At 44.9% G+C, this 25,691-nt stretch overlaps 1 protein-coding gene across 1 annotated transcript; it reads right to left on the minus strand.

The window, feature by feature from the left end:
- Positions 1–446: 446 nt before the first annotated feature.
- LOC124149922 (mucin-5AC) lies at positions 447–23,498 on the minus strand. The gene is made up of 10 exons (XM_048382599.1): positions 23,384–23,498; positions 20,686–20,742; positions 18,647–18,703; positions 16,669–16,725; positions 14,650–14,706; positions 13,912–13,968; positions 7,423–7,479; positions 6,047–6,091; positions 4,973–5,375; positions 447–1,849 (listed from the first exon to the last, which is right to left on the minus strand). Exons 1-10 carry the CDS (start codon positions 23,459–23,461, stop codon positions 465–467), a joined length of 2,253 nt encoding a protein of 750 aa, XP_048238556.1. The 5' UTR covers positions 23,462–23,498; the 3' UTR covers positions 447–464.
- Positions 23,499–25,691: the final 2,193 nt, after the last annotated feature.

Here is a 25,691-nt window from a genome sequence, read left to right on the forward strand (position 1 = left end):
CCACAAACGTTCTGCAGGATACGGTCTTATGTCAAGTATCTCCATGCCTGTTAAAACCGGTCAGGGAGGATTGTGTGGCCCCTTTGTTGATTACAACCACTTGTCTGCACCATATGACATGTGGCATAGCAGCTTAGAACAGCTGTAATATTCTGACTGCGGCTCACATACTTGAAAACCCGTGAAGATCCGGGGTAGAATAGGTCTTCAGCAACCCATGCTTTTCGTAAAAGGAGACTATGCTGGTCGTAAGAGGCGACTAACGGGATCGCTGACTTGGTTGATGCATGTCATCGTATCCCAATTGCGTGGATCGATGCTCATGATGTCAATCACTGGATTGTCTGGTCCAGACTATTATTTACAGATCGCCGTTATACAGCTGAAATATTACTGAGTGCGGCGTTAAACAAACAAACACGTACTTGAAATAATTACGAGAAACATTTGAATCGAGAGAGTATTTATTGCCTCGAAATGGTAACTCTTTTTTGTCGCCTATTGGAAAATAGCAAAACAAGTATGACTATTTGCGACATCACCATAACAAAGAATGCAATACAGGCTAGCTGCAAGACAAGCTGCAAGACTAGCCACTCCCGAGTGTTACTGGACTGCACATCAATGATGGGGGAAGGTTCTTCCGGTAGGAAGCTCTCCGCTGATCTCTTAATCCTACCGCTGCAAGAATCCCCGTCACAGCTGCTGGCACAGAGTGTGAAGTTACACTCAAATTTCAGACTGTTGTCCTTGCGAATTTTAAATGTTTTGAAGAAAGGACTGTATGTTTGTAATCCCCTGGTCATAAATCCTTGGTTTTTCGAAAAAATGATCCCATCACCACAACCAGCTCGCAAAACAGCGTATCTGTGACCGTTGGCCGAGACGGCGTCACACGCCACCGGCCGCAAGCCAAGCTCAGACGACGTACCACTTGCTGTAGCCAACAGTTGTACCCTCCTGGCCAAAGGGATCGGGCCGGGAATCGGCTTTCCAAGGACGTTTACGACATCCAGACTAATGTTGGAAGAACCTTTCTGACCTTGGTGAGACTGAATTTCTTGAGCCGCTATCAGTGACGGGCCACTCTTGGAGGACGCACTCCCCTTGCCGAGACGGCCTTCAAAGGTGCAGGTGATTTGATACTCCTTCTTACAAGTGTGCACGTGGCTGAATCTCTCTCCCCAAGACACCTCAATTCTGAGGTTGTAAACTTCCGTGTCTGTGCGTTTTGAAAACACGCATCTGTCTTTGTAGTCAGTTTGATTGTACGAGGCGTTTAGGCGGAAGTGTACAGTGTCTGAAGTGGAGAAGTTGTACACTTGGTCCTTGTAGCACACCGCAATGGCCGACAAATGAAGGTCCGTTCTGATGACGATCGATGGTGTAGCTTCAGAAGTGGAACCACACTTTGTTTCAATGTGAACAATGTAATCAGGGTTCTTGTCGGCATCACAATACGAAGTTGTGGCGTTGGATGGCGTTTTTGTAGTGGTGGTTGTTGGCGTGGTGGTGGTGGTTGTTGGCGTGGTGGTGGTGGTGGTTGTTGGCGTGGTGGTGGTGGTTGTTGGCGTGGTGGTTGTTGGCGTGGTGGTGGTGGTTGTTGGCGTGGTGGTGGTGGTTGTTGGCGTGGTGGTGGTGGTTGTTGGCGTGGTGGTGGTGGTTGTTGGCGTGGTGGTGGTGGTGGTTGGCGTGGTGGTGGTTGGCGTGGTGGTGCTGGTGGTTGGCGTGGTGGTGGTGGTGGTGGTTGGCGTGGTGGTGGTGGTTGTTGGCGTGGTGGTGGTGGTTGTTGGCGTGGTGGTGGTGGTGGTTGGCGTGGTGGTGGTGGTGGTTGGCGTAGTGGTGGTTGGCGTGGTGGTGGTGGTGGTTGGCGTGGTGGTGGTGGTTGTTGGCGTGGTGGTGGTGGTTGTTGGCGTGGTGGTGGTGGTGGTTGTTGGCGTGGTGGTGGTGGTTGTTGGCGTGGTGGTTGTTGGCGTGGTGGTGGTGGTTGTTGGCGTGGTGGTGGTGGTTGTTGGCGTGGTGGTGGTGGTTGTTGGCGTGGTGGTGGTGGTGGTTGGCGTGGTGGTGGTTGGCGTGGTGGTGGTGGTGGTGGTTGGCGTGGTGGTGGTGGTTGTTGGCGTGGTGGTGGTGGTGGTTGGCGTGGTGGTGGTGGTGGTTGGCGTAGTGGTGGTTGGCGTGGTGGTGGTGGTGGTTGGCGTGGTGGTGGTGGTGGTTGGCGTGGTGGTGGTGGTTGTTGGCGTGGTGGTCGTGGTTGTTGGCGTGGTGGTCGTGGTTGTTGGCGTGGTGGTGGTGGTTGTTGGCGTGGTGGTGGTGGTGGTTGTTGGCGTGGTGGTGGTGGTGGTTGTTGGCGTGGTGGTGGTGGTGGTTGTTGGCGTGGTGGTGGTGGTTGTTGGCGTGGTGGTGGTGGTTGTTGGCGTGGTGGTCGTGGTTGTTGGCGTGGTGGTCGTGGTTGTTGGCGTGGTGGTGGTGGTTGTTGGCGTGGTGGTGGTGGTTGTTGGCGTGGTGGTGGTGGTTGTTGGCGTGGTGGTGGTGGTTGTTGGCGTGGTGGTGGTTGGCGTGGTGGTAGTGGTGGTTGGCGTGGTGGTCGTGGTGGTTGGCGTGGTGGTCGTGGTTGTTGGCGTGGTGGTCGTGGTTGTTGGCGTGGTGGTCGTGGTTGTTGGCGTGGTGGTCGTGGTTGTTGGCGTGGTGGTCGTGGTTGTTGGCGTGGTGGTCGTGGTTGTTGGCGTGGTGGTCGTGGTTGTTGGCGTGGTGGTCGTGGTGGTTGGCGTGGTGGTCGTGGTGGTTGGCGTGGTGGTCGTCGTGGTTGGCGTGGTGGTCGTCGTGGTTGGCGTGGTGGTCGTGGTTGTTGGCGTGGTGGTCGTGGTGGTTGGCGTGGTGGTCGTGGTGGTTGGCGTGGTGGTCGTGGTTGTTGGCGTGGTGGTCGTGGTTGTTGGCGTGGTGGTGGTGGTTGTTGGCGTGGTGGTCGTGGTTGTTGGCGTGGTGGTGGTGGTTGTTGGCGTGGTGGTGGTGGTTGTTGGCGTGGTGGTGGTGGTTGTTGGCGTGGTGGTGGTGGTTGTTGGCGTGGTGGTGGTGGTTGTTGGCGTGGTGGTGGTGGTTGTTGGCGTGGTGGTGGTGGTGGTTGTTGGCGTGGTGGTGGTGGTTGTTGGCGTGGTGGTGGTTGTTGGCGTGGTGGTGGTGGTTGTTGGCGTGGTGGTGGTTGTTGGCGTGGTGGTGGTGGTTGTTGGCGTGGTGGTGGTGGTTGTTGGCGTGGTGGTGGTGGTTGTTGGCGTGGTGGTGGTGGTGGTTGGCGTGGTGGTGGTGGTGGTTGGCGTGGTGGTGGTGGTGGTTGGCGTGGTGGTGGTGGTGGTTGGCGTGGTGGTCGTGGTGGTTGGCGTGGTGGTCGTGGTGGTTGGCGTGGTGGTCGTGGTGGTTGGCGTGGTGGTCGTGGTGGTTGGCGTTGTGGTCGTGGTGGTTGGCGTGGTGGTCGTTGTTGTTGGCGTGGTGGTCGTGGTTGTTGGCGTGGTGGTCGTGGTTGTTGGCGTGGTGGTCGTGGTTGTTGGCGTGGTGGTGGTGGTGGTGGTTGGCGTGGTGGTGGTTGGCGTGGTGGTGGTGGTGGTTGGCGTGGTGGTTGGCGTGGTGGTCGTGGTGGTCGTGGTGGTTGGCGTGGTGGTCGTGGTGGTTGGCGTGGTGGTCGTGGTGGTTGGCGTGGTGGTCGTGGTGGTTGGCGTGGTGGTCGTGGTGGTTGGCGTGGTGGTCGTGGTTGTTGGCGTGGTGGTCGTGGTTGTTGGCGTGGTGGTCGTGGTTGTTGGCGTGGTGGTCGTGGTTGTTGGCGTGGTGGTCGTGGTTGTTGGCGTGGTGGTCGTGGTTGTTGGCGTGGTCGTGGTGGTTGTTGGCGTGGTGGTCGTGGTTGTTGGCGTGGTGGTGGTGGTTGTTGGCGTGGTGGTGGTTGTTGGCGTGGTGGTGGTGGTGGTTGTTGGCGTGGTGGTGGTTGTTGGCGTGGTGGTGGTGGTTGTTGGCGTGGTGGTGGTGGTGGTTGTTGGCGTGGTGGTGGTGGTGGTTGTTGGCGTGGTGGTGGTGGTTGTTGGCGTGGTGGTGGTGGTTGTTGGCGTGGTGGTGGTGGTTGTTGACGTGGTGGTGGTGGTTGTTGGCGTGGTGGTGGTGGTGGTTGGCGTGGTGGTCGTGGTGGTTGGCGTGGTGGTCGTGGTGGTTGGCGTGGTGGTGGTGGTGGTTGGCGTGGTGGTCGTGGTTGTTGGCGTGGTGGTCGTGGTTGTTGGCGTTGTGGTCGTGGTTGTTGGCGTGGTGGTCGTGGTTGTTGGCGTGGTGGTCGTGGTGGTTGGCGTGGTGGTCGTGGTTGTTGGCGTGGTGGTCGTGGTTGTTGGCGTGGTGGTCGTGGTTGTTGGCGTGGTGGTGGTGGTTGTTGGCGTGGTGGTGGTGGTTGTTGGCGTGGTGGTGGTGGTTGTTGGCGTGGTGGTGGTGGTTGTTGGCGTGGTGGTGGTGGTTGTTGGCGTGGTGGTGGTGGTTGTTGGCGTGGTGGTGGTGGTTGTTGGCGTGGTGGTGGTGGTTGTTGGCGTGGTGGTGGTGGTGGTTGTTGGCGTGGTGGTGGTGGTTGTTGGCGTGGTGGTGGTGGTTGTTGGCGTGGTGGTGGTGGTTGTTGGCGTGGTGGTGGTGGTTGTTGGCGTGGTGGTGGTGGTTGTTGGCGTGGTGGTGGTGGTTGTTGGCGTGGTGGTGGTTGTTGTTGGCGTGGTGGTGGTTGTTGGCGTGGTGGTGGTGGTTGTTGGCGTGGTGGTCGTGGTTGTTGGCGTGGTGGTCGTGGTTGTTGGCGTGGTGGTCGTGGTTGTTGGCGTGGTGGTCGTGGTGGTTGGCGTGGTGGTCGTGGTGGTTGGCGTGGTGGTCGTGGTGGTCGGCGTGGTGGTCGTGGTGGTCGTGGTTGTTGGCGTGGTGGTCGTGGTTGTTGGCGTGGTGGTCGTGGTTGTTGGCGTGGTGGTCGTGGTTGTTGGCGTGGTGGTCGTAGTTGTTGGCGTGGTTGTCGCTGTGGTAGTGCCACTTACCAAACAATGTACTTCTGCCCCTGTAGCGCGTCCATCATTCCACAGCATGGAAACTGTGACATTGTACTTCAAGGAGCTAGTTCCATTTACCTTGTAGGGGCCATCCATGATGCACGCATTAATATCCTTCTTAATATTCTTAAGATTTGAAGGTAAGTAGATTCTCAGAATATAGAACGTAGATTTTTCGGGCAATATCATTGGCACAGTCGAATTGGCGCAGATCATTTGACTATATGTAATGGCACAGGCTCGGTACACGGACTTTTCACTGTGCACAACAGCTCCTATTTTGTTGCAAGATATGATTTGGTTGTGCTTCGTTTGCCGTTTGTCTGTCAGAATGTCCTGCAAGAACGAACATTTATAATATTAAACAACTGATCCAGGCGGTATGGTACGCCACAGACAAGAAAATCGAAGTTAGATCAATATCTCCTTTAGACATAAGACATAATTCCACTTTCGTCCCCTCCCCAAATTCCACACTCGCTGTATTTAGGGGACAGTGGAAGCGATCAGCAAATGACGTCAAAAGATCCCTACTGTTAAATATATACCACAAAACTTGAACCTATTTGCAATAATGATTTCATACGGTTAAGGTATTGCCGATGTATTGTAGACAGAATTGTACACGTAACAAAACATTCCTCTTGTAACAGATATTTGTTAGTCATATTTATTGATGTCATTGTAGATTTATATTTAGTCACTGCTTCAGAAAATGTTATCCCAAAATAATTTAATACGAAAATACGAAAGGCAAACCCGATCAATCATTTTCATAAACATTTTTTATAACACCTGTAACAGAATTGATTCCCCAATCACCTGGTGCCAGCACACCCCATTACACAAAACGAATAAATTTATGGTACCAGGAACATATTTGCCTCGTCCATACTGAGTGGAGTATTGGAATATACTCGCTCGGTCACCATTACGTCGCTACCAAACCTGGACTTACTCCCTTTTCACATTGCACTGACCAAGCACGCCCGACCTTATCTCCTTACCCCGAAGATATTCCTGTAGTGGTCGGCACCATTGTCAGAGCTGGTCTGCAAAGAAAGAATATTTTTAATGGAAACAGTTCTAGCCATCCTCAATTATTTGGACATTTTAGATTATACAGTGTGTAATATTTCCAGTCTTATTGATACACGGATCCCATCGCTACCATTCTTTCGTTTTGAAAGATGCGAATGAAAACATAACCGTCCCATCAGTGAGAAATTAGCAGTGAAGCCATCAATAAAATATGGTGGCCTCATTTCGATGTCGACGTTTTTTGTAATTAGAAGTGCCAGGGTATTTATCTAGAGTGTTGATATTCTACATTCTACACCCAATAGTGTGTAAGCAACCAATCCACGCTATACCCAATAGTGTGCCAGCAACCAATCCACACTACACCCAATAGTGTGTCAGCAACCAATCCACGCTACACCCAATAGTGTGCCAGCATTCAATCCCACTACACCCAATAGTGTGCCAGCAACCAATCCCACTACACCCAATAGTGTGTCAGCAACCAATCCCACTACACCCAATAGTGTGCCAGCATTCAATCCACACTACACCCAATAGTGTGCCAGCAACCAATCCCCACTACACCCAATAGTGTGTCGGCATTCAATCCACACTACACCCAATAGTGTGCCAGCAACCAATCCCCACTACACCCAATAGTGTGCCAGCATTCAATCCACACTACACCCAATAGTGTGCCAGCAAGCAATCCCCACTACACCCTATAATGTGACAGCAACCAATCCCCACTACATCCAAATGCGACCTCATGCATGTGACCTACGCACATTGTCTCCATGTAAAGGAAGGAACTGCTCCCAAACTACCTCTTATATTTCATCAGCCTATATCTTCCACCCTGAGGTATTCCACCCTGAGGTATTCCACCCTGAGGTATTCCACCCTGAGGTATTCCACCCTGAGGTATTCCACCCTGAGGTATTCCACCCTGAAGTATTCCACCCTGAAGTATTCCACCCTGAGGTATTCCACCCTGAGGTATTCCACCCTGAAGTATTCCACCCTGAAGTATTCCACCCTGAAGTATTCCACCCTGAAGTATTCCACCCTGAGGTATTCCACCCTGAGGTATTCCACCCTCAAGTATTTCACCCTGGAGCAGCCTCCCTTTTTCATCACAAGATATACTTTGTTTATTTTGGTTGCCGCACTCAGCAATATTACAGCTATATAATCGTGTCTGGACCAGGCAATCCAGTAATTAATATCACGAGCATTAATCCACGCATTTGGGATACGATGACATGCATCAACCAAGTCAGTGAGCCTGACCACCCTATCGCATCAGTCGCATGTTTCTATGCCAATGTCATCACAAAGCATGCTCTTCTTCCCTTACCCCGGTGATATGTCCGTTGCTGCTGGAAACGTTCCCGCCATGAGGAGCTGTGGTGATCTGTGTTTGGATGAAAAATGTTACATGGTTTTCAAGTTATGCTCCGGAAACAAAATATGGACGGAAGGACAGATTATATGATAACTATATATTCCCCCGCATTGTATGCCGGGTCATCCAAACGTACAGCTTAAGAAAATAGTCTTTTCATCACATAGTCTTATAGAGCACACTCTAGATTTTCACTTAGCAAAAGTGGGGATCTGGACAAGGACAATTTCAACTCAACTTCCTAAATATCAACTGTGCATGCGTGTCGGGTGTAAAGAGGGCACGGTGACAGCCGCGTGTCGGGTGTAAAGAGGGCACGGCGACATCCACGTGTAGGGTGTAAAGAGGGCACGGCGACATCCACGTGTAGGGTGTAAAGAGGGCGCGGTGACAGCCGCGTGTCGGGTGTAAAGAGGGCACGGTGACAGCCACATGGAGGGTGTAAAGAGGGCGCGGTGACAGCCACATGGAGGGTGTAAAGAGGGCGCGGCGACAGCCACATGGAGGGTGTAAAGAGGGCAAGCTGACAGCCACGTGTTGGGTGTAAAAAGGGTTAATATATGTACCAAATGTGGATTACATTTTGTTCATGGTTTTCAAGTTATGCTCCGGAAATGTAATACGGACGGACGGACGGACAGACGGACCATACCATAACATACCATGACTATCCCCCCGCATCATATGCCGGGATGATGAAAAGGTTATTATCATACAAACGTACAGCTTTAGAAAGTAGTCGAATATATCAGGAACTCGACACGTTCATAAATTAGACGAACAGCGACGACGACGACGACGACGACGACGAGAGTTCGGAATCAATGACTTTGTTCAATACTTTTCAAGGTAGGCGAGAACGCTCTTGCTTTGCTCTGAGCAAAAGTGACTGATGTGGACAAAGACAATTGTAACGACATCATAATTACATCAACAGTGAACGCGTGATGGGTGTAAAGCGGACGTAGGAATCCGGTACCTCGCAGCATCACATGACCCTTGACGTCAGGAGAACAACCTGGTCAGACCGTCCCTCTAGTACCCCCCCCCCCCCCCCCCCCCCCCCCCCCTCGCCAAGACGTTTGGTTTGGAACTAAGAATCCTCGACACAGGTTCCAAACAGCCCACACTCCCAGCCCGTGCGAACCCTGGCAACAGAAGCCTGTCTGCATGGGCCGGCCACATGGCCACTGATGATACTGCCATACAGTTACTCACCACAGTCGCCTGCTCAAAGTACTACATTGGTTATACCATCAATGGATCAGTGACCGCTCGATTTCATTCAGCATCGTGTGAGTATACAGCCCAAGCTGTCGGAGGCGCAAGAGTGAGTGAGTATAGATTTACGCCGCTTTAAGCAATATTCCAGCAATATCACGGCGGGGGACACCAGAAATGGGCTTCACACATTGTACCCATGTCGGGAGTCGAACCCGAGTCTTCGGCGTGACGAGCGATAGCTTTAACCACTAGGCTACCCGACCGCCCCCGGAGGCGCAAGAAACAACGCATGTGCTTCAGTGTTGGGCAGGACCGAAGCACCAGAAACTCAGCTGAGCTGCCAAACACGGTCACCCACCCAGCTACACTCCACCTCAAAACGTTGCTGAGCTTCACCTGTGGTGTCTAAGACATCCACTGACTAGGTGTTCTGTCATCAATAATAATAAAGTACCATTTATGTTAACAGTATCATTCCCGTTTCATAATGCATATCGGGAAGTGGTACATTTAACTTTCTGACTCGGTTTTGGGCAAATGTAATTTGAGATTGTTTCGTTAATACGTTTAATACACAGTAGACATTTCGTCTTTTGAAGTTCATTAATGTTTACGAGACTGTAGGACTATATATTCGATTTGTGTAATACGCTGCTAAAATGGTATGTTTTATATAAATATGCTAGTCGAAGCTGGTAAAGCATGTCTGACAAAGTACATTTTACATACCAAGTGATTGAATCCAAAGTAAGAATGGATACACGGTTTGCTGTCGACCAGAAGTGTAGGGGCGGTTGGGTAGCCTTGTGGTTAAAGCGTTTGCTCGTCACGCCGAAGACCCGGGTTCGATTCCCAACATGGGTACAATGTTTGAAACCAATTGCTGGAATATTGCTAAAAGCGGGGCAAAACCACTTACTTACCAAAGATATAAGGAACAATGACAATTGGGATCTGCTGTGACAATCAAGTTATAAAAAACAGGGTTTTTAACATGTAAATCTCAACTGGCAGATTTGTTTTGAAATAAATATGAGACAAAATGTTATTGCCTAATGGAAGTAGCCAGGTTTTTACACTTATATTGCTAAAACAGTACTTGTGTCATGTAAAAATAGAGTCACCGTTTTTGCAGACTACTTAACATACATAATATACTACTCAAAATATGTTAAGGAACACCCGTTTTCTTCATATGACAATAGTTAATCTGTCATGGCTGGTGGAATTGCAACACTCAGCTTTCTAATTGTGGGTGCTCTTTAACTTGTTTTGAGTAGTATATATTACTAAAGGCTATATGTTACTATTGGTAGCATTGCTGTGGAAATTCTACTGTGCCTTCACGGATCTGGCAATAGCTTGACAGCATGTTTGACTGCTGTATCCTTTTGTTTGAATGGAATAAGGCGACATTTGTTTAATTACTTGGTTTACAGATGCGCCGCTCTTTCAAAGTCCAAAATAAAAATTAAAACTACTTTTTATTACCGCCGATCTTTATTTTAAAAAATGCATAAAAAGTTCAAACCAAAAAAGATTTCATTCTCTCCGCGAGTGTAAAGCAAAGGGAAGTCACTCTGATATTTCTCGCTGGGATCTTTCTCTAATACCATCGAAGCGTGTCAACGCAAAGCGCAGTGGCGACCAGGTTAACTCCTAACACCGCAGGCCGGTACATCGGCCAAGTCACGTCAGAATAGTATATAATTTTATTAACCTAGCTGTCATATTCAGTTATTAAATCTATCACATTTCGCAATGTCTGAAATGGGTATTCCATTTCAATTATCAATTTGTTATCAATAGATTAAAAAATTATTCACCATTTCCCGCAATGTTATTGAAAATAAAAATTCTGACACTTCGACAACGGGTCCTCATCGAACATGTCGAGCAAAATAAAGACGTTTCAAGCAAATGTTTAAATATCTTTTACAAAGTTATAAATAAAATAAAATAAAATATACACATAACTTACAAAGTAATTTTCTTTCGTGCGATTGCGTGTAATGTAAGTCAAATGCGACTCGGCTTTCGTCGCCTTGATTTCTCGGCTCGGACAAGATGTTTAATGCCAAAATATATGCATAAGAAATCTTTGTCACAGTTCGTAACCTTGCACGATACATCCATGAAGTTCCATATTTTCAATATAGATCGCGATTTCCTGCTTAAAACGTTCAGAACACGATTTAACCAAAACCTTTCGTCAAAATCTGAAAACTAGCATACACGAGACGATAACATTGCTGTAATTTGATTGGCTGCTTTAGGTCACGTGCTTAAAGTTGACCAATCAGGTACCTTGTAGCAGATTTCACTAGAAACCATTTTATATCCAATTAAATCGCATGTTTCAGCTATGAAAAGACTCCAGTGGATGTTACTATTATCATTATGTCGGTGAAACAATACAAGTAGAGATTGCTGCAGTGGATCAATTGTCCCCGGCCATATAATGTCACATGCAGAGGAAGGAAGTGTAAGCAATGGGAGGAGAGGATTGGTGTAAACTTCAAATTGGTTGTTATTAATGAAGTATCTTTAAATGGTCAGCACAAGAAACACTAAGGCAGAACTTGGTATATACCCACTATTAGTACCATTAATATAAAAAACTAATTGATTGCATGTCCTATATAGATAACAAGAAGTGTCATCCTTCAACATGCTCTGGCAGCAAATATCAATCAAAATGTTGGCTGAGTTAAATAAACAAAGTTTTGAAACAGTAAACACAAATACATGTAATGAATCCACTGTAAATAGCCTTTTACCAAATGTAAAAACATGTTCACGCATTCATTTAAGGGATTCCCATTTATTCAACAGCAAGTTATGAACATACAGGTTGGTCAAGTCATCTGTAAATATTGAGAATTGTCTTACATATTGTAAAAACAAAGCTCATAGACACATCTCTCAAAACTTCTATTAAGTAATCACAAACTAAATATTGAAACGGGTAGATATACAAAAACACCAACCCCATTGGAACAACGTCTCTGTGAAACATGCCTCAGAAGATGAGGTGAGGTGAGGTGAGGTGAGGTGAAATGAGGTTTAACGTCGCGTCCAAGATTATTGCACTTATATAGCGACGTGCATGTACGTGTGTGTGTTTGTGTGGCTGCTTGTACAAGTCCGGACTGATGCCGATTTATAGTGTTAGCTCACTGAGATACCATGCCGCAGTTTAAATACCCCACTCAGAGTCCGAACTGACCAGTCCTTGTTTTAGTCCCTTAATGCCGAGCGCCAGACAGGGTAACAACAAATACCATCTTTTTACGTCTTTTGGTATGACGCGGTCGGGGATCGAACCCCGGACCTTCCGCTCCGCGGGCGGACGCTCTACCACTAGACCACGGAGACGGTGTCCTCAGAAGATGAATATTATGCACTGTCTTAGAGAAACCAAAAAGGCGCTCTCCTTCAGTCAAAAAACAAGCTAACCCTTATACTTCCCCTTCAGGGTGCGGAAGAATAAGCTTTTTAATTGATACCGTCACGGCAGCCTTCGACGCACATGTTAGTCATACGAAGCTTCGAAAACGGAGGTATTTTCTCATGCTAGTGAGCGGACAGCCACTATTATCGGGAAATGGGTGATGACAGATACTATTTGTAATTCTTTTTAAAATAATTTTCCGATGACGTAAACAATGAAAATAAAAAAGAAATAGGTAAATGGATTTTATTAAATCTTATATTTGCCGCAAATCGTTACATTTTCGCTCCTTGGTGCTTAATCTGGACGTTATGAATGTGTTAGCTTACATTTTTTAACTTAAAACGAACCTAATTAAGTTTTAAATTAATTATTTGAAAAATGTGATACACATAACTTTCATATTTATAAACAATAGGATTAGTTAGACCTTTTCAAATAGTGTACAGCCAAACATGTAGCAGCAAAGATGTTTTACAAGCAGATAATTTCCGTGATAAGTGAGCGAGTGAGTTGGGTTTAACGCCGCTTTTAACAATATTCCAGTTATATCGCGGATATCCGTGATAAATGTTGGCTTCATCTATCACACAAGAGTCTCTGGGAACTCGGTGTCACAGCAGTAAAGTCTTCTGGTTGACTGGTGTTGAAAGAGTTAATCGACGCCCATGCTGCCAAAATGGTGGTGTCTTTCATGCATTTCACCCATGACATGAATGTTGTTGTATTGCCATGTGTGTGTTAGCTGTCCGCCAGGGATATAATAAAAAAAATAATTTTACTTTGTTAGTCCAGAATATATTTTTGTATACCTACTTAACTCTTTAGGACAAAAGTCAAGTTAACAAAATCTGAGAGGTTTTTGTTTTGTCTTTTCTTTATTGGCCTACCTCACTTTTGAAATGATCATGAGTTTGGAATCCGCAAACCAAGAAATAAATTGTCGCCTAAAGAGTTCCGAACACCGCAAGTCAATTAAGCAGGAGAAGTACGCAAAGTGAAGTTCGCAATTTTGACGGGAAATTTAAGCAGGAACACAGCAAATGACAATTTATTCCTCGAAATTGTCAACTTTTCCTAAAATATGAGCACAGCAAATTATATCACCTCGTCATTGTGATATACAGGAGAAAAAAACTAAAATGTCATTTTGGAAAGGTGTTTTCTTAAGTAAGGGGGGTGTCATTGAACTATCGGGAATATCGGGAATTATGTATGGAGACGAGATATTGTATTCAGGTACTGCTGCAAAACCAGATATGCTTCAAGTTAAATCTGAGACTAAATATTTAGTTATTTTTGTGGCAGACTTTTTCCCAATAGTTTGAAGCATAATTATTCTTTTCATAACTATCATAATTATTATAATTGCACAATTTATCAACATCAACCGACCCCAAGCCACATGCCCTCACGACAGCACCCCTACCCAAGATTGTTTTCTATGCCACGTCACCACATGAAGAATTCCACCCGTGAAGTTCCGGGGTAGAATAGTTCTTTGGAAACCCATGCTTGCCGTAAAAGGCGACTATGCTTTTCGAAAGAGCCGAGCAACGGGATCGGGTGGTCAGGCTCGCCGACTTGGCTGATGCATGTCATCGTATCCTCAATTGCGTGGGTCGATGCTCATGATGTCAATCACTGGACTGTCTGGTCCAGACTCGATTAATTACAGACCACCATCATAACTGGAATATTGCCGAGTGCGGCGTTATACAACAAACAAACAAACAAAATGAAGAATTCTCCCCATTTCTTACCACAGTGATGCTTCCATTGCTGCTGGTAGTATTCCCGCCCGGAAGTGGAGTGGTGATCTGAAAAGAACGGTTAATATTCCATATAGTTTCAGATGGTCGAATATATCAGGTAAACAGATACGTGACACGGAGATTAATTAGTTCCCTTGAAATGTGTTTTTTTAAGTAAGCTTTCCAATATACTATGATATGGCGGTGAAATATCGGGGGGGAGGGGGGTCATTGAACTATCGGGAATTATGTATGGAGACGAGATATTGTTTTCAGGTACTGCTGCAAAACCAGATATGCTTCAAGTTAAATCTGAGACTAATTATTTTTCAAAAAGGCACCTTGCAATTTAGTTGTTTTTGTGGCAGACTTTTTCCCAACAGTTTGAAGCATAATTATTTTTTTCATAACTATCATAATTATTATAATTGCACAATTTATCAACATCAACCGACCCCAAGCCACATGCCCTCACGACAGCACCCCTACCAAAGATTGTTTTCTATGCCACGTCACCACATGAAGAATTCCACCCGTGAAGTTCCGGGGTAGAATAGTTCTTTGGAAACCCATGCTTGCCGTAAAAGGCGACTATGCTTTTCGAAAGAGCCGACCAACGGACCGGGTGGTCAGGCTCGCCGACTTGGCTCGATTAATTACAGACCACTATCATAACTGGAATATTGCTGAGTGCGGCGTTATACAACAAACAAACAAACAAAATGAAGAATTCTCCCCATTTCTTACCGCAGTGATGCTTCCATTGCCGCTGGTAGTATTCCCGCCCGGAAGTGGAGTGGTGATCTGAAAAGAACCGTTAATATCCCATATAGTTTCAGATGGTCGAATATATCAGGTAAACAGATACGTGACACGGAGATTAATTAGTTCCCGTGAAGATCAAGGTAGAGAATAAGTCATAAGAGACGACTTACGGGATGAGTGGTCAGGCTTGCTGACTTGGTTAATTCGTGTCATCGTATCCCAATTGCGTGGATCGATGCTCATAATGTTAGCCAGCCTAATGACGTCACGGGGTTCCCCGGATCGCCATTGGCAGGCTTTACGACTGCAAAATGGTTGAAAGTAAAGCTGCAATCCTTCTTTAATATGCACTTATCCGACAAATAGACAATCTGAATAACCAATAATAGCAACACTGTAATGACTGCCGTTTGTACTGATCATTCATTCACATCGGCTCAACTTTTTATTCCAGGCGGAATTATTCTTACGGTTTACATTGATTTTAATTAGATGAAAAAAAGTCAATATTTTTTTACACTTCCGAATGTTTAACTTTATGACCATGTAGTTTAGCCTTTGTGTATTTAATGATTATTTCTCCATGTCGGTACGTAAGAACCTCCCATGGAGACAATCTTGAAGATAAAGGTATCTGATAAATACAACTGTAATATAACGGGAAGATCGCACGCAACATTTTTTGGGATGTGTAAATAATAACGGCTTTAATTTAAAGAATAAAACGAACCGGAAACATGCCCGCTGTTATTTTGCACGGGTATAAATGAAGTGTCAACACGGATCGCACGAGACGAATACACATTCAGCATGTGGTAAAAAATGATGGGGAGTGTCTAATAAATGAGTAGCAGATACCCTGTAAGTTTTGCATTGAAGTTTACCCATTTGATAATGTAATAGTGATATAAAATAGTAGTTTAGATGTATAATAATACATTTATTTTACGTACAGTTATGCCCATTCCGGGATAGAAAAGTGTTTTCATTTCGGTTGAAAACATTTGCATTGAGCACGAGAAACAAATTAGTTAAAATTAACACTGAAGTTTATGAAACTGTACATGCTGTGTTAGTACATAATACGGAACTTGTTTGTTTCGGTGTCAGGCTTGTTTGACCATTCTCGTGCAAACTTCAAAACTGTATGCCAACTGGTCCCGCACCTGTTGTGTTTATTAATATTCTGTCTGGAATTCCCCCTTTTAACGTTGTCCGTATTATTACCATTATAAGTATAAATAGGTATACATACAGTTTTTAGTCATACGAAATAGAAAAAGCAAAAGTTGGGTGTTTGGTACTTACATATTAAATATACTAAGTCACTTAATTTATTATGATATGGATGTTTAGTAAATATCAGAAATACAGGTATGCAGGTTTAAAAAAAATAGATGTGTTAATTATAAATAATTGAGAAAATGAATATGCACTTACCACTACATTAACAATCAGATTGTCATGGCAAACAGAAAAGGAATCTTTGACGTCTGTGTACTATTTTTATTAACTATATGTTAATAGGATGTATTAATTTCATGTTAGGGTATCTTCTGATCGCATAAATCAAATGTACATATTGTAAAAAAGTGATTGTATTTAAGAAATAAACAACCAGTGTGAGTTATTTATCGTACAATAAAACACTGCAGGGAGAACAAACCATGAGGGGAGCAACAGTGTTTTATTGTATGATCAACAACGACCACGACCAAGTTCTGGGTTAGAATAGTTCTTTGGAAACCCATGCTTGCCGTAAAAGGCGACTATGCTTTTCGAAAGAGCCGAGCAACGGGATCGGGTGGTCAGGCTCGCCGACTTGGCTGATGCATGTCATCGTATCCTCAATTGCGTGGGTCGATGCTCATGATGTCAATCACTGGACTGTCTGGTCAAGACTCGATTAATTACAGACCACTATCATAACTGGAATATTGCCGAGTGCGGCGTTATACAACAAACAAACAAACAAAATGAAGAATTCTCCCCATTTCTTACCGCATCGATGCTTCCATTGCTGCTGGTAGTAATCTCGCCCGGAAGTGGAGTGGTGATCTGAAAAGAACGGTTAATATTCCTTATAGTTTCAGATTGTTGAATATATCAGGTAAAGCAGATACGTGACACGGAGATTAATTAGTTCCCGTGAAGATCAAGGTAGAGAATAAGTCATAAGAGACGACTTACGGGATGAGTGGTCAGGCTTGCTGACTTGGTTAATTCGTGTCATCGTATCCCAATTGCGTGGATCGATGCTCATAATGCTAGCCAGCCTAATGACGTCACGGGGTTCCCCGGATCGCCATGGGCAGGCTTTACGACTGCAAAATGGCTTGAAAGTAAAGCTGCAATCCTTCTTTAATATGCACTTATCAGACAAATAAACAATCGGAATAACCAATAAAAGCAACACTCCCGACTCGGCTGTAATGGCTGCCGTTTGTACTGATGGCATTCACATCGGCTCAACTTTTTATTCCAGGCGGAATTATTCTTACGGTTTACATTGATTTTAATTAGATGAAAAAAAGTCAATATTTTTTTACACTTCCGAATGTTTAACTTTATGACCATGTAGTTTAGCCTTTGTGTATTTAATGATTATTTCTCCATGTCGGTACGTAAGAACCTCCCATGGAGACAATCTTGAAGATAAAGGTATCTGATAAATACAACTGTAATATAACGGGAAGATCGCACGCAACATTATTTTTTGGGGATGTGTAAATAATAACGGCTTTAATTTAAAGAATAAAACGACCCGGAAATGACATGCTCGGCATTATTTTGCACGGGTATAAATGAAGTGTCAACACGGATCGCACGAGACGAATACACATTCAGCATGTGGTAAAAAATGATGGGGAGTGCCTAATATATGAGTAGCAGATACCCTGTAAGTTTTGCATTGAATTTTACCCATTTGATCATGTAATAGTGATATAAAATAGTAGTTTAGATGTATAATAATACATTTATTTTACGTACAGTTATGCCCATTTCGGGATAGAAAAGTTTTCATTTCGGTTGAAAACATTTGCATTGAGCACGAGAAACAAATTAGTTAAAATTAACACTGAAGTTTATGAAACAGTACATGCTGTGTTATTACATAATACGAAATTTGTTTGTTTCGGTGTCAGGCTTGTTTGACCATTCTCGTGACAAAATTCAAAACTGTATGCCAACTGGTCCCGCACCTGTTGTGTCTATTAATATTCTTTCTGGAATTCCCCCTTTTAACGTTGTCCGTATTATTACCATTATGAGTATAAATAGGTATACATAATGTCATTTTGGAAATGTGTTTTTTTAAGTAAGCTTTCCAATATACTATGATATGGCGGTGAAATATCGGGGGGGGAGGGGGGTCATTGAACTATCGGGAATATCGGGAATTATGTATGGAGACGAGATATTGTTTTCAGCTACTGCTGCAAAAACCAGAAATGCTTCAAGTTACATCTGAGACTAATTATTTTTTATAAGGCACCTTGCAATTTAGTTGTTTTTTGTGGCAGACTTTTTCCTAACAGTTTGAAGCATAATTATTCTTTTCATAACTATCATAATAATTATAATTGCACAATTTATCAACATCAACCGATCCCAAGCCACATGCCCTCACGACAGCACCCCTACCCAAGATTGTTTTCTATGCCACGTCACCACATGAAGAATTCCACCCGTGAAGTTCCGGGGTAGAATAGTTCTTTGGAAACACATGCTTGACGTAAAAGGCGACTATGCTTTTCGAAAGAGCCGACAAACGGGATCGGGTGGTCAGGCTCGCCGACTTGGCTGATGCATGTCATCGTATCCCCAATTGCGTGGGTCGATGCTCATGATGTCAATCACTGGACTGTCTGGTCCAGACTCGATTAATTACAGACCACCATCATAACTGGAATATTGCCGAGTGCGGCGTTATACAACAAACAAACAAACAAAATGAAGAATTCTCCCCATTTCTTACCGCAGTGATGCTTCCATTGCTGCTGGTAGTATTCCCGCCCGGAAGTGGAGTGGTGATCTGAAAAGAACGGTTAATATTCCTTATAGTTTCAGATAGTCGAATATATCAGGTAAACAGATACGTGACACGGAGATTAATTAGTTCCTGTGAAGATCAAGGTAGAGAATAAGTCATAAGAGACGACTTACGGGATGAGTGGTCAGGCTTGCTGACTTGGTTAATTCGTGTCATCGTATCCCAATTGCGTGGATCGATGCTCATAATGCTAGCCAGCCTAATGACGTCACGGGGTTTACCGGATCGCCATGGGCAGGCTTTACGACTGCAAAATGGCTTGAAAGTAAAGCTGCAATCCTTCTTTAATATGCACTTATCAGACAAATAAACAATCTCAATAACCAATAATAGCAACACTCCCGACTCGGCTGTAATGGCTGCCGTTTGTACTGATGGCATTCACATCGGCTCAACTTGTTATTCCAGGCGGAATTATTCTTACGGTTTACATTGATTTTAATTAGATGAAAAAAAGTCAATATTTTTTTACACTTCCGAATGTTTAACTTTATGACCATGTAGTTTAGCCTTTGTGTATTTAATGATTATTTCTCCATGTCGGTACGTAAGAACCTCCCATGGAGACAATCTTGAAGATAAAGGCATTTGATAAATACAACTGTAATAAAACGGGAAGATCGCACGCAACATTTTTTGGGATGTGTAAATAATAACGGCTTTAATTTAAAGAATAAAACGAACCGGATATGACATGCTCGGTATTATTTTGCACGGGTATAAATGAAGTGTCAACACGGATCGCACGAGACGAATACACATTCAGCATGTGGTAAAAAATGATGGGGAGTGTCTAATAAATGAGTAGCAGAAACCCTGTAAGTTTTGCATTGAAGTTTACCCATTTGATAATGTAATAGTGATATAAAATAGTAGTTTAGATGTATAATAATACATTTATTTTACGTACAGTTATGCCCATTCCGGGATAGAAAAGTGTTTTCATTTCGGTTGAAAACATTTGCATTGAGCACGAGAAACAAATTAGTTAAAATTAACACTGAAGTTTATGAAACTGTACATGCTGTGTTAGTACATAATACGAAATTTGTTTGTTTCGGTGTCAGGCTTGTTTGACCATTCTCGTGACAAACTTCAAAACTGTATGCCAACTGGTCCCGCACCTGTTGTGTCTATTAATATTCTGTCTGGAATTCCCCCTTTTAACGTTGTCCGTATTATTACCATTATAAGTATAAATAGGTATACATACAGTTTTTAGTCATACGAAATAGAAAAGGCAAAAGTTGGGTGTTTGGTACTTACATATTAAATATACTAAGTCACTTAATTTATTATGATATGGATGTTTAGTAAATAACATCATAAATACAGGTATGCAGGTTTAAAAAAAATAGATGTGTTAATTATAAATAATTGAGAAAATGAATATGCACTTACCACTACATTAACAATCAGATTGTCATGGCAAACAAAAGGAAACTTTGACGTCTGTGTACTATTTTTATTAACTATATGTTAATAGGATGTATTAATTTCATGTTAGGGTGTCTGTTGATCGCATAAACCAAATGTACATATTGTATAAAAGTGATTGTATTTAAGACATAAACAACCAGTGTGAGTTATTTATCGTACAATAAAACACTGCAGGGAGAACAAACCATGAGGGGAGCAACAGTGTTTGATTGTATGATCAACAACGACCACGACCAAGTTCCGGGGTAGAATAGTTCTTTGGAAACCCATGCTTGCCGTAAAAGGCGACTATGCTTTTCGAAAGAGCCGAGCAACGGGATCGGGTGGTCAGGCTCGCCGACTTGGCTGATGCATGTCATCGTATCCCCAATTGCGTGGGTCGATGCTCATGATGTCAATCACTGGACTGTCTGGTCAAGACTCGATTTATTACAGACCACCATCATAACTGGAATATTGCTGAGTGCGGCGTTATACAACAAACAAACAAACAAACAAAATGAAGAATTCTCCCCATTTCTTACCGCAGTGATGCTTCCATTGCTGCTGGTAGTAATCTCGCCCGGAAGTGGAGTGGTGATCTGAAAAGAACGGTTAATATTCCATATAGTTTCAGATGGTCGAATATATAAGGTAAAGCAGATACGTGACACTAGTCTGTACTATTTTTATGAACTATGTTAATAGGATGTATTAATTTCATGTTAGGGTATCTGTTGATCGCATAAATCAAATGTACATATTGTATAAAAGTGATTGTATTTAAGAATTAAACAACCAGTGAGTTATGTATCGTACAATAAAACACTGCAGGGAGAACAAACCATGAGGGGCGCAACAGTGTTTTATTGTATGATCAACAACGACCACGAGTCGTCTATTTCTTATATATCAACATTATGAACTGCCTCTCTAAGGATGTTGATAAACTGTAGAAGCTTTAAAACTATTTACGCAAATGTTAATGATGACTCCCTGAACAGAAACTGACCTCAGAAATGTCAAACGAGTCCATTTTACGAACAAGTGGGTTAAGTTTGGTATTTCCAGCATATTCAAGCAATCCTCGCGTCCATTATCTGTACCATTTCCCCCTAATACTGATTGTCATATGTCTACCACTTTTGGGTGTGATCGTTCTGCCAATGCCTTTATCTGTGTGCCTCAGTTACATCTATGGGGAACAACTCACTGGACACTTCCCCCTAAAATATAATGTCATCCAATATATGACGTCATCAAGTTGAGAGCGCATATTCGATTCACGGAAATGACGTCATGATAAAAGATGTAAATCCAGACATTCTGCAAAAACTGAATACTGTGTAAACACGTACAAAATTTACAACATGCACGTTCACTGTATTTTGCTGACTAGATGATTACCAATATATATCTCAAGTTGTCATGGTAATATCAAATCCAGGTTAAAGTTGATCTACGGCAACCAATGCTCGTCCAATGAGTGAGTGAGTGAGAGTATGGTTTAACGCCGCTTTTAGCAATATTCCAGCAATATCACGGCGGGGGACACCAGAAATGGGCTTCACACATTGTACCAATGTCGGGAATCGAACCCGGGTCTTCGGCGTGACGAGCGAACGCTTTAACCACTAGGCTACCCGACCGCCCCGCTCGTCCAATGAGTCCACTAACGGGACTGGGCTGCCAGGCTCGCTGACATGGCGGTTGCATGTCATTGGATCCCAAATGCGTAGATCGATGCTCATGATGTTTATCGCAGAATTGTCTGGTCAAGACTTTAGTATTTAGAGGCCGCCGCCATATCGCTGGAATATTGCCGAACGCGGCGTTAAACAGCAAACAAATCATTGCATTAGAAGGATTCTGTGAAACACAGGCATATGAATAGGTAAATGAATGATAAATGCACTGTAAATCGATTGCCATTTTCTTCAAAAATATGTTGAAATGTTATGCCAAACATTACAAACATATATATGATGTATAGAAAAAGTAATTACAGTTAAACGTGAATTGTAACATGCATATTATTTTATCACTCTTGAAACCACTCTGAAACACTTTGAGTTAATTATCATAATTATCATAGTGAGTGAGTGAGCTGTGTTAACGGCGCTTTTAACACTATTCCAGTTATATCACGGCGTGTCAGCTTAATGTGGGAGGAAAGCCCCAAGTGATGCAGGTCTCAGATGTTTACCAATTCGGTGAAACCCACGAGTACGGGTATGGTGCTGACAAACCTAGAAACATAATCGGGGCGGACCGGGATTCGAACCCACAACCAAAGTTTTCTGGCGTGACAAGGAACGCAACTCTGCACAGCGAATTGCGACGCCTTAGACGACTGGACCACTCTCGCCCCCCTATCATAAAATAGAAAGTAATCATGAAAATTAGTATCTTGAAATACACTCTTAATATTTGCGCATCGGTTTGATATTCAAAACTTGCACTTTGTGGTAACTGGTTTGGTGAGAGGGGAGCCATGGTAACTATTTTATTAGGTTTGGTAGATAAAAAGATCAATAATGTGTGGTGAAGGTATGACTTAAAGTCGTACATTACGTGCATAATTTTCAAAATACTGAGTTCATATTCCATTCATTTGAGGTGCATAAGGCATGAACTGCTATAAAATAAGTTGTCAAGAAAGTAAGGGGATATAACTCAAAATACTACTCTTCTGAGGCCACTGGAGTGTGAATTGTTTGGGCTTTGTTTGGCGTCTTTCATTATTTTTAAAACAATGCCTTCTCATTCATTAAAGTAATTCTTATTGTGTACTGAGGTGAAAACATATTTAATGAAAATATTAATTGCATTATTTTGGTACTAAAATCTGTTTTGTATTTTTTTAAGGTGAGTGAATAAGCCAACTGTAACGGACAGATACAAGAGTTATCCCCCTTTTATTCAAGTACCAGTTTATTCTCATCAACACCTATCAAAGTCATTTATCCCGCAGTGAGTGTATATTTTATTATACTTTTTGGGGGGGATGGAACATTTTTTTCAATGGTAGATCTAATAGCGGTCTTCTTTTTATTGATTACACAATCGTCTGGGATCCCAAATAATGCCAATCACTGGGTTGTCTGGTCCCGACTCGATTATTTACAGACCGCCGTCATATTGCTGAGGGCGGCGTTAAACAACAAACGGAAAAAAACAAAAACATGGACAAATGAGGTTAGACGTACAGACTGTACAGCTAAGACTGTGCATCCCACTTACCGTGAGGACCTGGACTATCAATGCAATGTCCAACAAGACAAGACATGACAAACGAAGGCCTCGACAAGACGCTCCCATCGTTGCTGCAAAACTCAGTAACAATGAGTCTGCACGCTTTTTTCGCATTTATACCAGTCGCCATGTTTTCACGAGCATGTACGTGTGGTTGCGTTTAGGTGATATGATTAGACCAGAATGCACTAACATTTCACTTAACAAAAGTGAGGTGAAGTGGGATTTGTTTTAGCCCGTTAATGCCGAGCGCCAGGCAGGGTAACAACAAGTATTTTTAACATCTTTTGATACAACGCGGGCGGGCATCGAACCCCGGACCTTCCGCTCTCAAGGCGGACGCTCTACCACTAGACCACAGGGGCGGTCCTTAACAATAGTGGGTGAGTTCGGTTTAACGCCTCGTTGAACAGCATCCCAGAGATACATCAGCGTGTGTGTTTAATGTGCGATGGAAGCCCGAAGTGATGTAGGTCTAAGACGTTTACCATTTTAGCGAAACCCACTAGCATGGGTATGATACTGACATACCATAATCTGGACACAGTGATACAATGAGGGCACGGCGACAGCCACGTGTAGGGTGTAAAGAGGGCACGGTGACAGCCACGTGTAGGGTGTTAAGAGGGCACGGTGATAGCCACGTGTAGGGTGTAAAGAGGGCACAGTGACAGCCACGTGTAGGGTGTAAAGAGGGCACGGTGACAGCCACGTGTTGGGTGTAAAGAGGGCCCGGCGACAGCCACGTGTAGGGTGTAAAGAGGGTACGGTGACAGCCACGTGTAGGGTGTAAAGAGGGCACGGCGACAGCCACGTGTAGGGTGTAAAGAGGGCACGGTGACAGCCACGTGTAGGGTGTAAAGAGGGCACGGTGACAGCCACATGGAGGGTGTAAAGAAGGCACGGTGACAGCCACATGTAGAGTGTAAAGAGGGCACGGTGACAGCCACGTGCAGGGTGTAAAGAGGGCACGGTGACAGCCACGTGTTGGGTGTAAAGAGGGCACGGCGAGAGCCACATGGAGGGTGTAAAGAGGGCACGGTGACAGCCACGTGTACAGTGTAAAGAGGGCACGGCGACAGCCACGTGTAGGGTGTAAAGAGGGCACGGCGACAGCCACATGGAGGGTGTAAAGAGGGCACGGTGACAGCCATATGGAGGGTGTAAAGAGGGCACGGTGACAGCCACGTGCAGGGTGTAAAGAGGGCACGGTGACAGCCACGTGTTGGGTGTAAAGAGGGCACGGCGAGAGCCACATGGAGGGTGTAAAGAGGGCACGGTGACAGCCACGTGTACAGTGTAAAGAGGGCACGGCGACAGCCACGTGTAGGGTGTAAAGAGGGCACGGCGACAGCCACATGGAGGGTGTAAAGAGGGCACGGTGACAGCCACATGGAGGGTGTAAAGAGGGCGCGGTGACAGCCGCGTGTCGGGTGTAAAGAGGGCACGGTGATAGCCGCGTGTAGGGTGTAAAGAGGGCACGGTGACAGCCACATGGAGGGTGTAAAGAGGGCACGGTGACAGCCACGTGTACAGTGTAAAGAGGGCACGGCGACAGCCACGTGTTGGGTGTAAAGAGGGCACGGCGACAGCCACGTGTAGGGTGGAAAGAAGGCACGGTGACAGCCACGTGTAGGGTGTAAAGAGGGCACGGCGACAGCCACGTGTAGGGTGTAAAGAGGGCACGGTGACATCCACGTGTTGGGTGTAAAGAGGGCACGGTGACAGCCACGTGTAGGGTGTAAAGAGGGCACGGCGACAGCCACGTGTAGGGTGTAAAGAGGGCACGGTGACAGTCACGTGTAGGGTGTAAAGAGGGCACGGTGACAGCCACGTGTTGGGTGTAAAGAGGGCACGGTGACAGCCACGTGTAGGGTGTAAAGAGGGCACGGCGACAGCCACGTGTAGGGTGTAAAGAGGGCACGGTGACAGCCACGTGTAGGGTGTAAAGAGGGCACGGTGACAGCCACGTGTTGGGTGTAAAGAGGGCACGGCGACAGCCACGTGTACGGTGTAGAGAGGGCACGGTGACAGCCACGTGTTGGGTGTAAAGAGGGCACGGTGACAGCCACGTGTTGGGTGTAAAGAGGGCACGGTGACAGCCACGTGTAGGGTGTAAAGAAGGCACGGTGACAGCCACGTGTTGGGTGTAAAGAAGGCACGGCGACAGCCACGTGTAGGGTGTAAAGAAGGCACGGTGACAGCCACGTGTAGGGTGTAAAGAAGGCACGGTGACAGCCACGTGTAGGGTGTAAAGAAGGCACGGTGACAGCCACGTGTAGGGAGTAAAGAGGGC

Source organism: Haliotis rufescens, unplaced genomic scaffold (genome assembly GCF_023055435.1).
Source record: "Haliotis rufescens isolate VD_foot unplaced genomic scaffold, xgHalRufe1.0.p SCAF_4, whole genome shotgun sequence".
Lineage (NCBI taxonomy): Eukaryota > Metazoa > Mollusca > Gastropoda > Lepetellida > Haliotidae > Haliotis > Haliotis rufescens.

What these genes read in the sequence shown, in the direction of transcription:
- LOC124149922 (XM_048382599.1), bottom strand. Translation starts at nt 23,461, where the DNA reads ATGGGAGCGTCTTGTCGAGGCCTTCGTTTGTCATGTCTTGTCTTGTTG. An exon ending in GCAATGGAAGCATCGATGCG is followed by an intron (nt 14,707 to 16,668) that starts GTAAGAAATGGG and finishes GGTTCTTTTCAG; the next exon opens with ATCACCACTCCACTTCCGGG. An exon ending in ACTACAGGAATATCTTCGGG is followed by an intron (nt 5,376 to 6,046) that starts GTAAGGAGATAA and finishes TCGTTCTTGCAG; the next exon opens with GACATTCTGACAGACAAACG.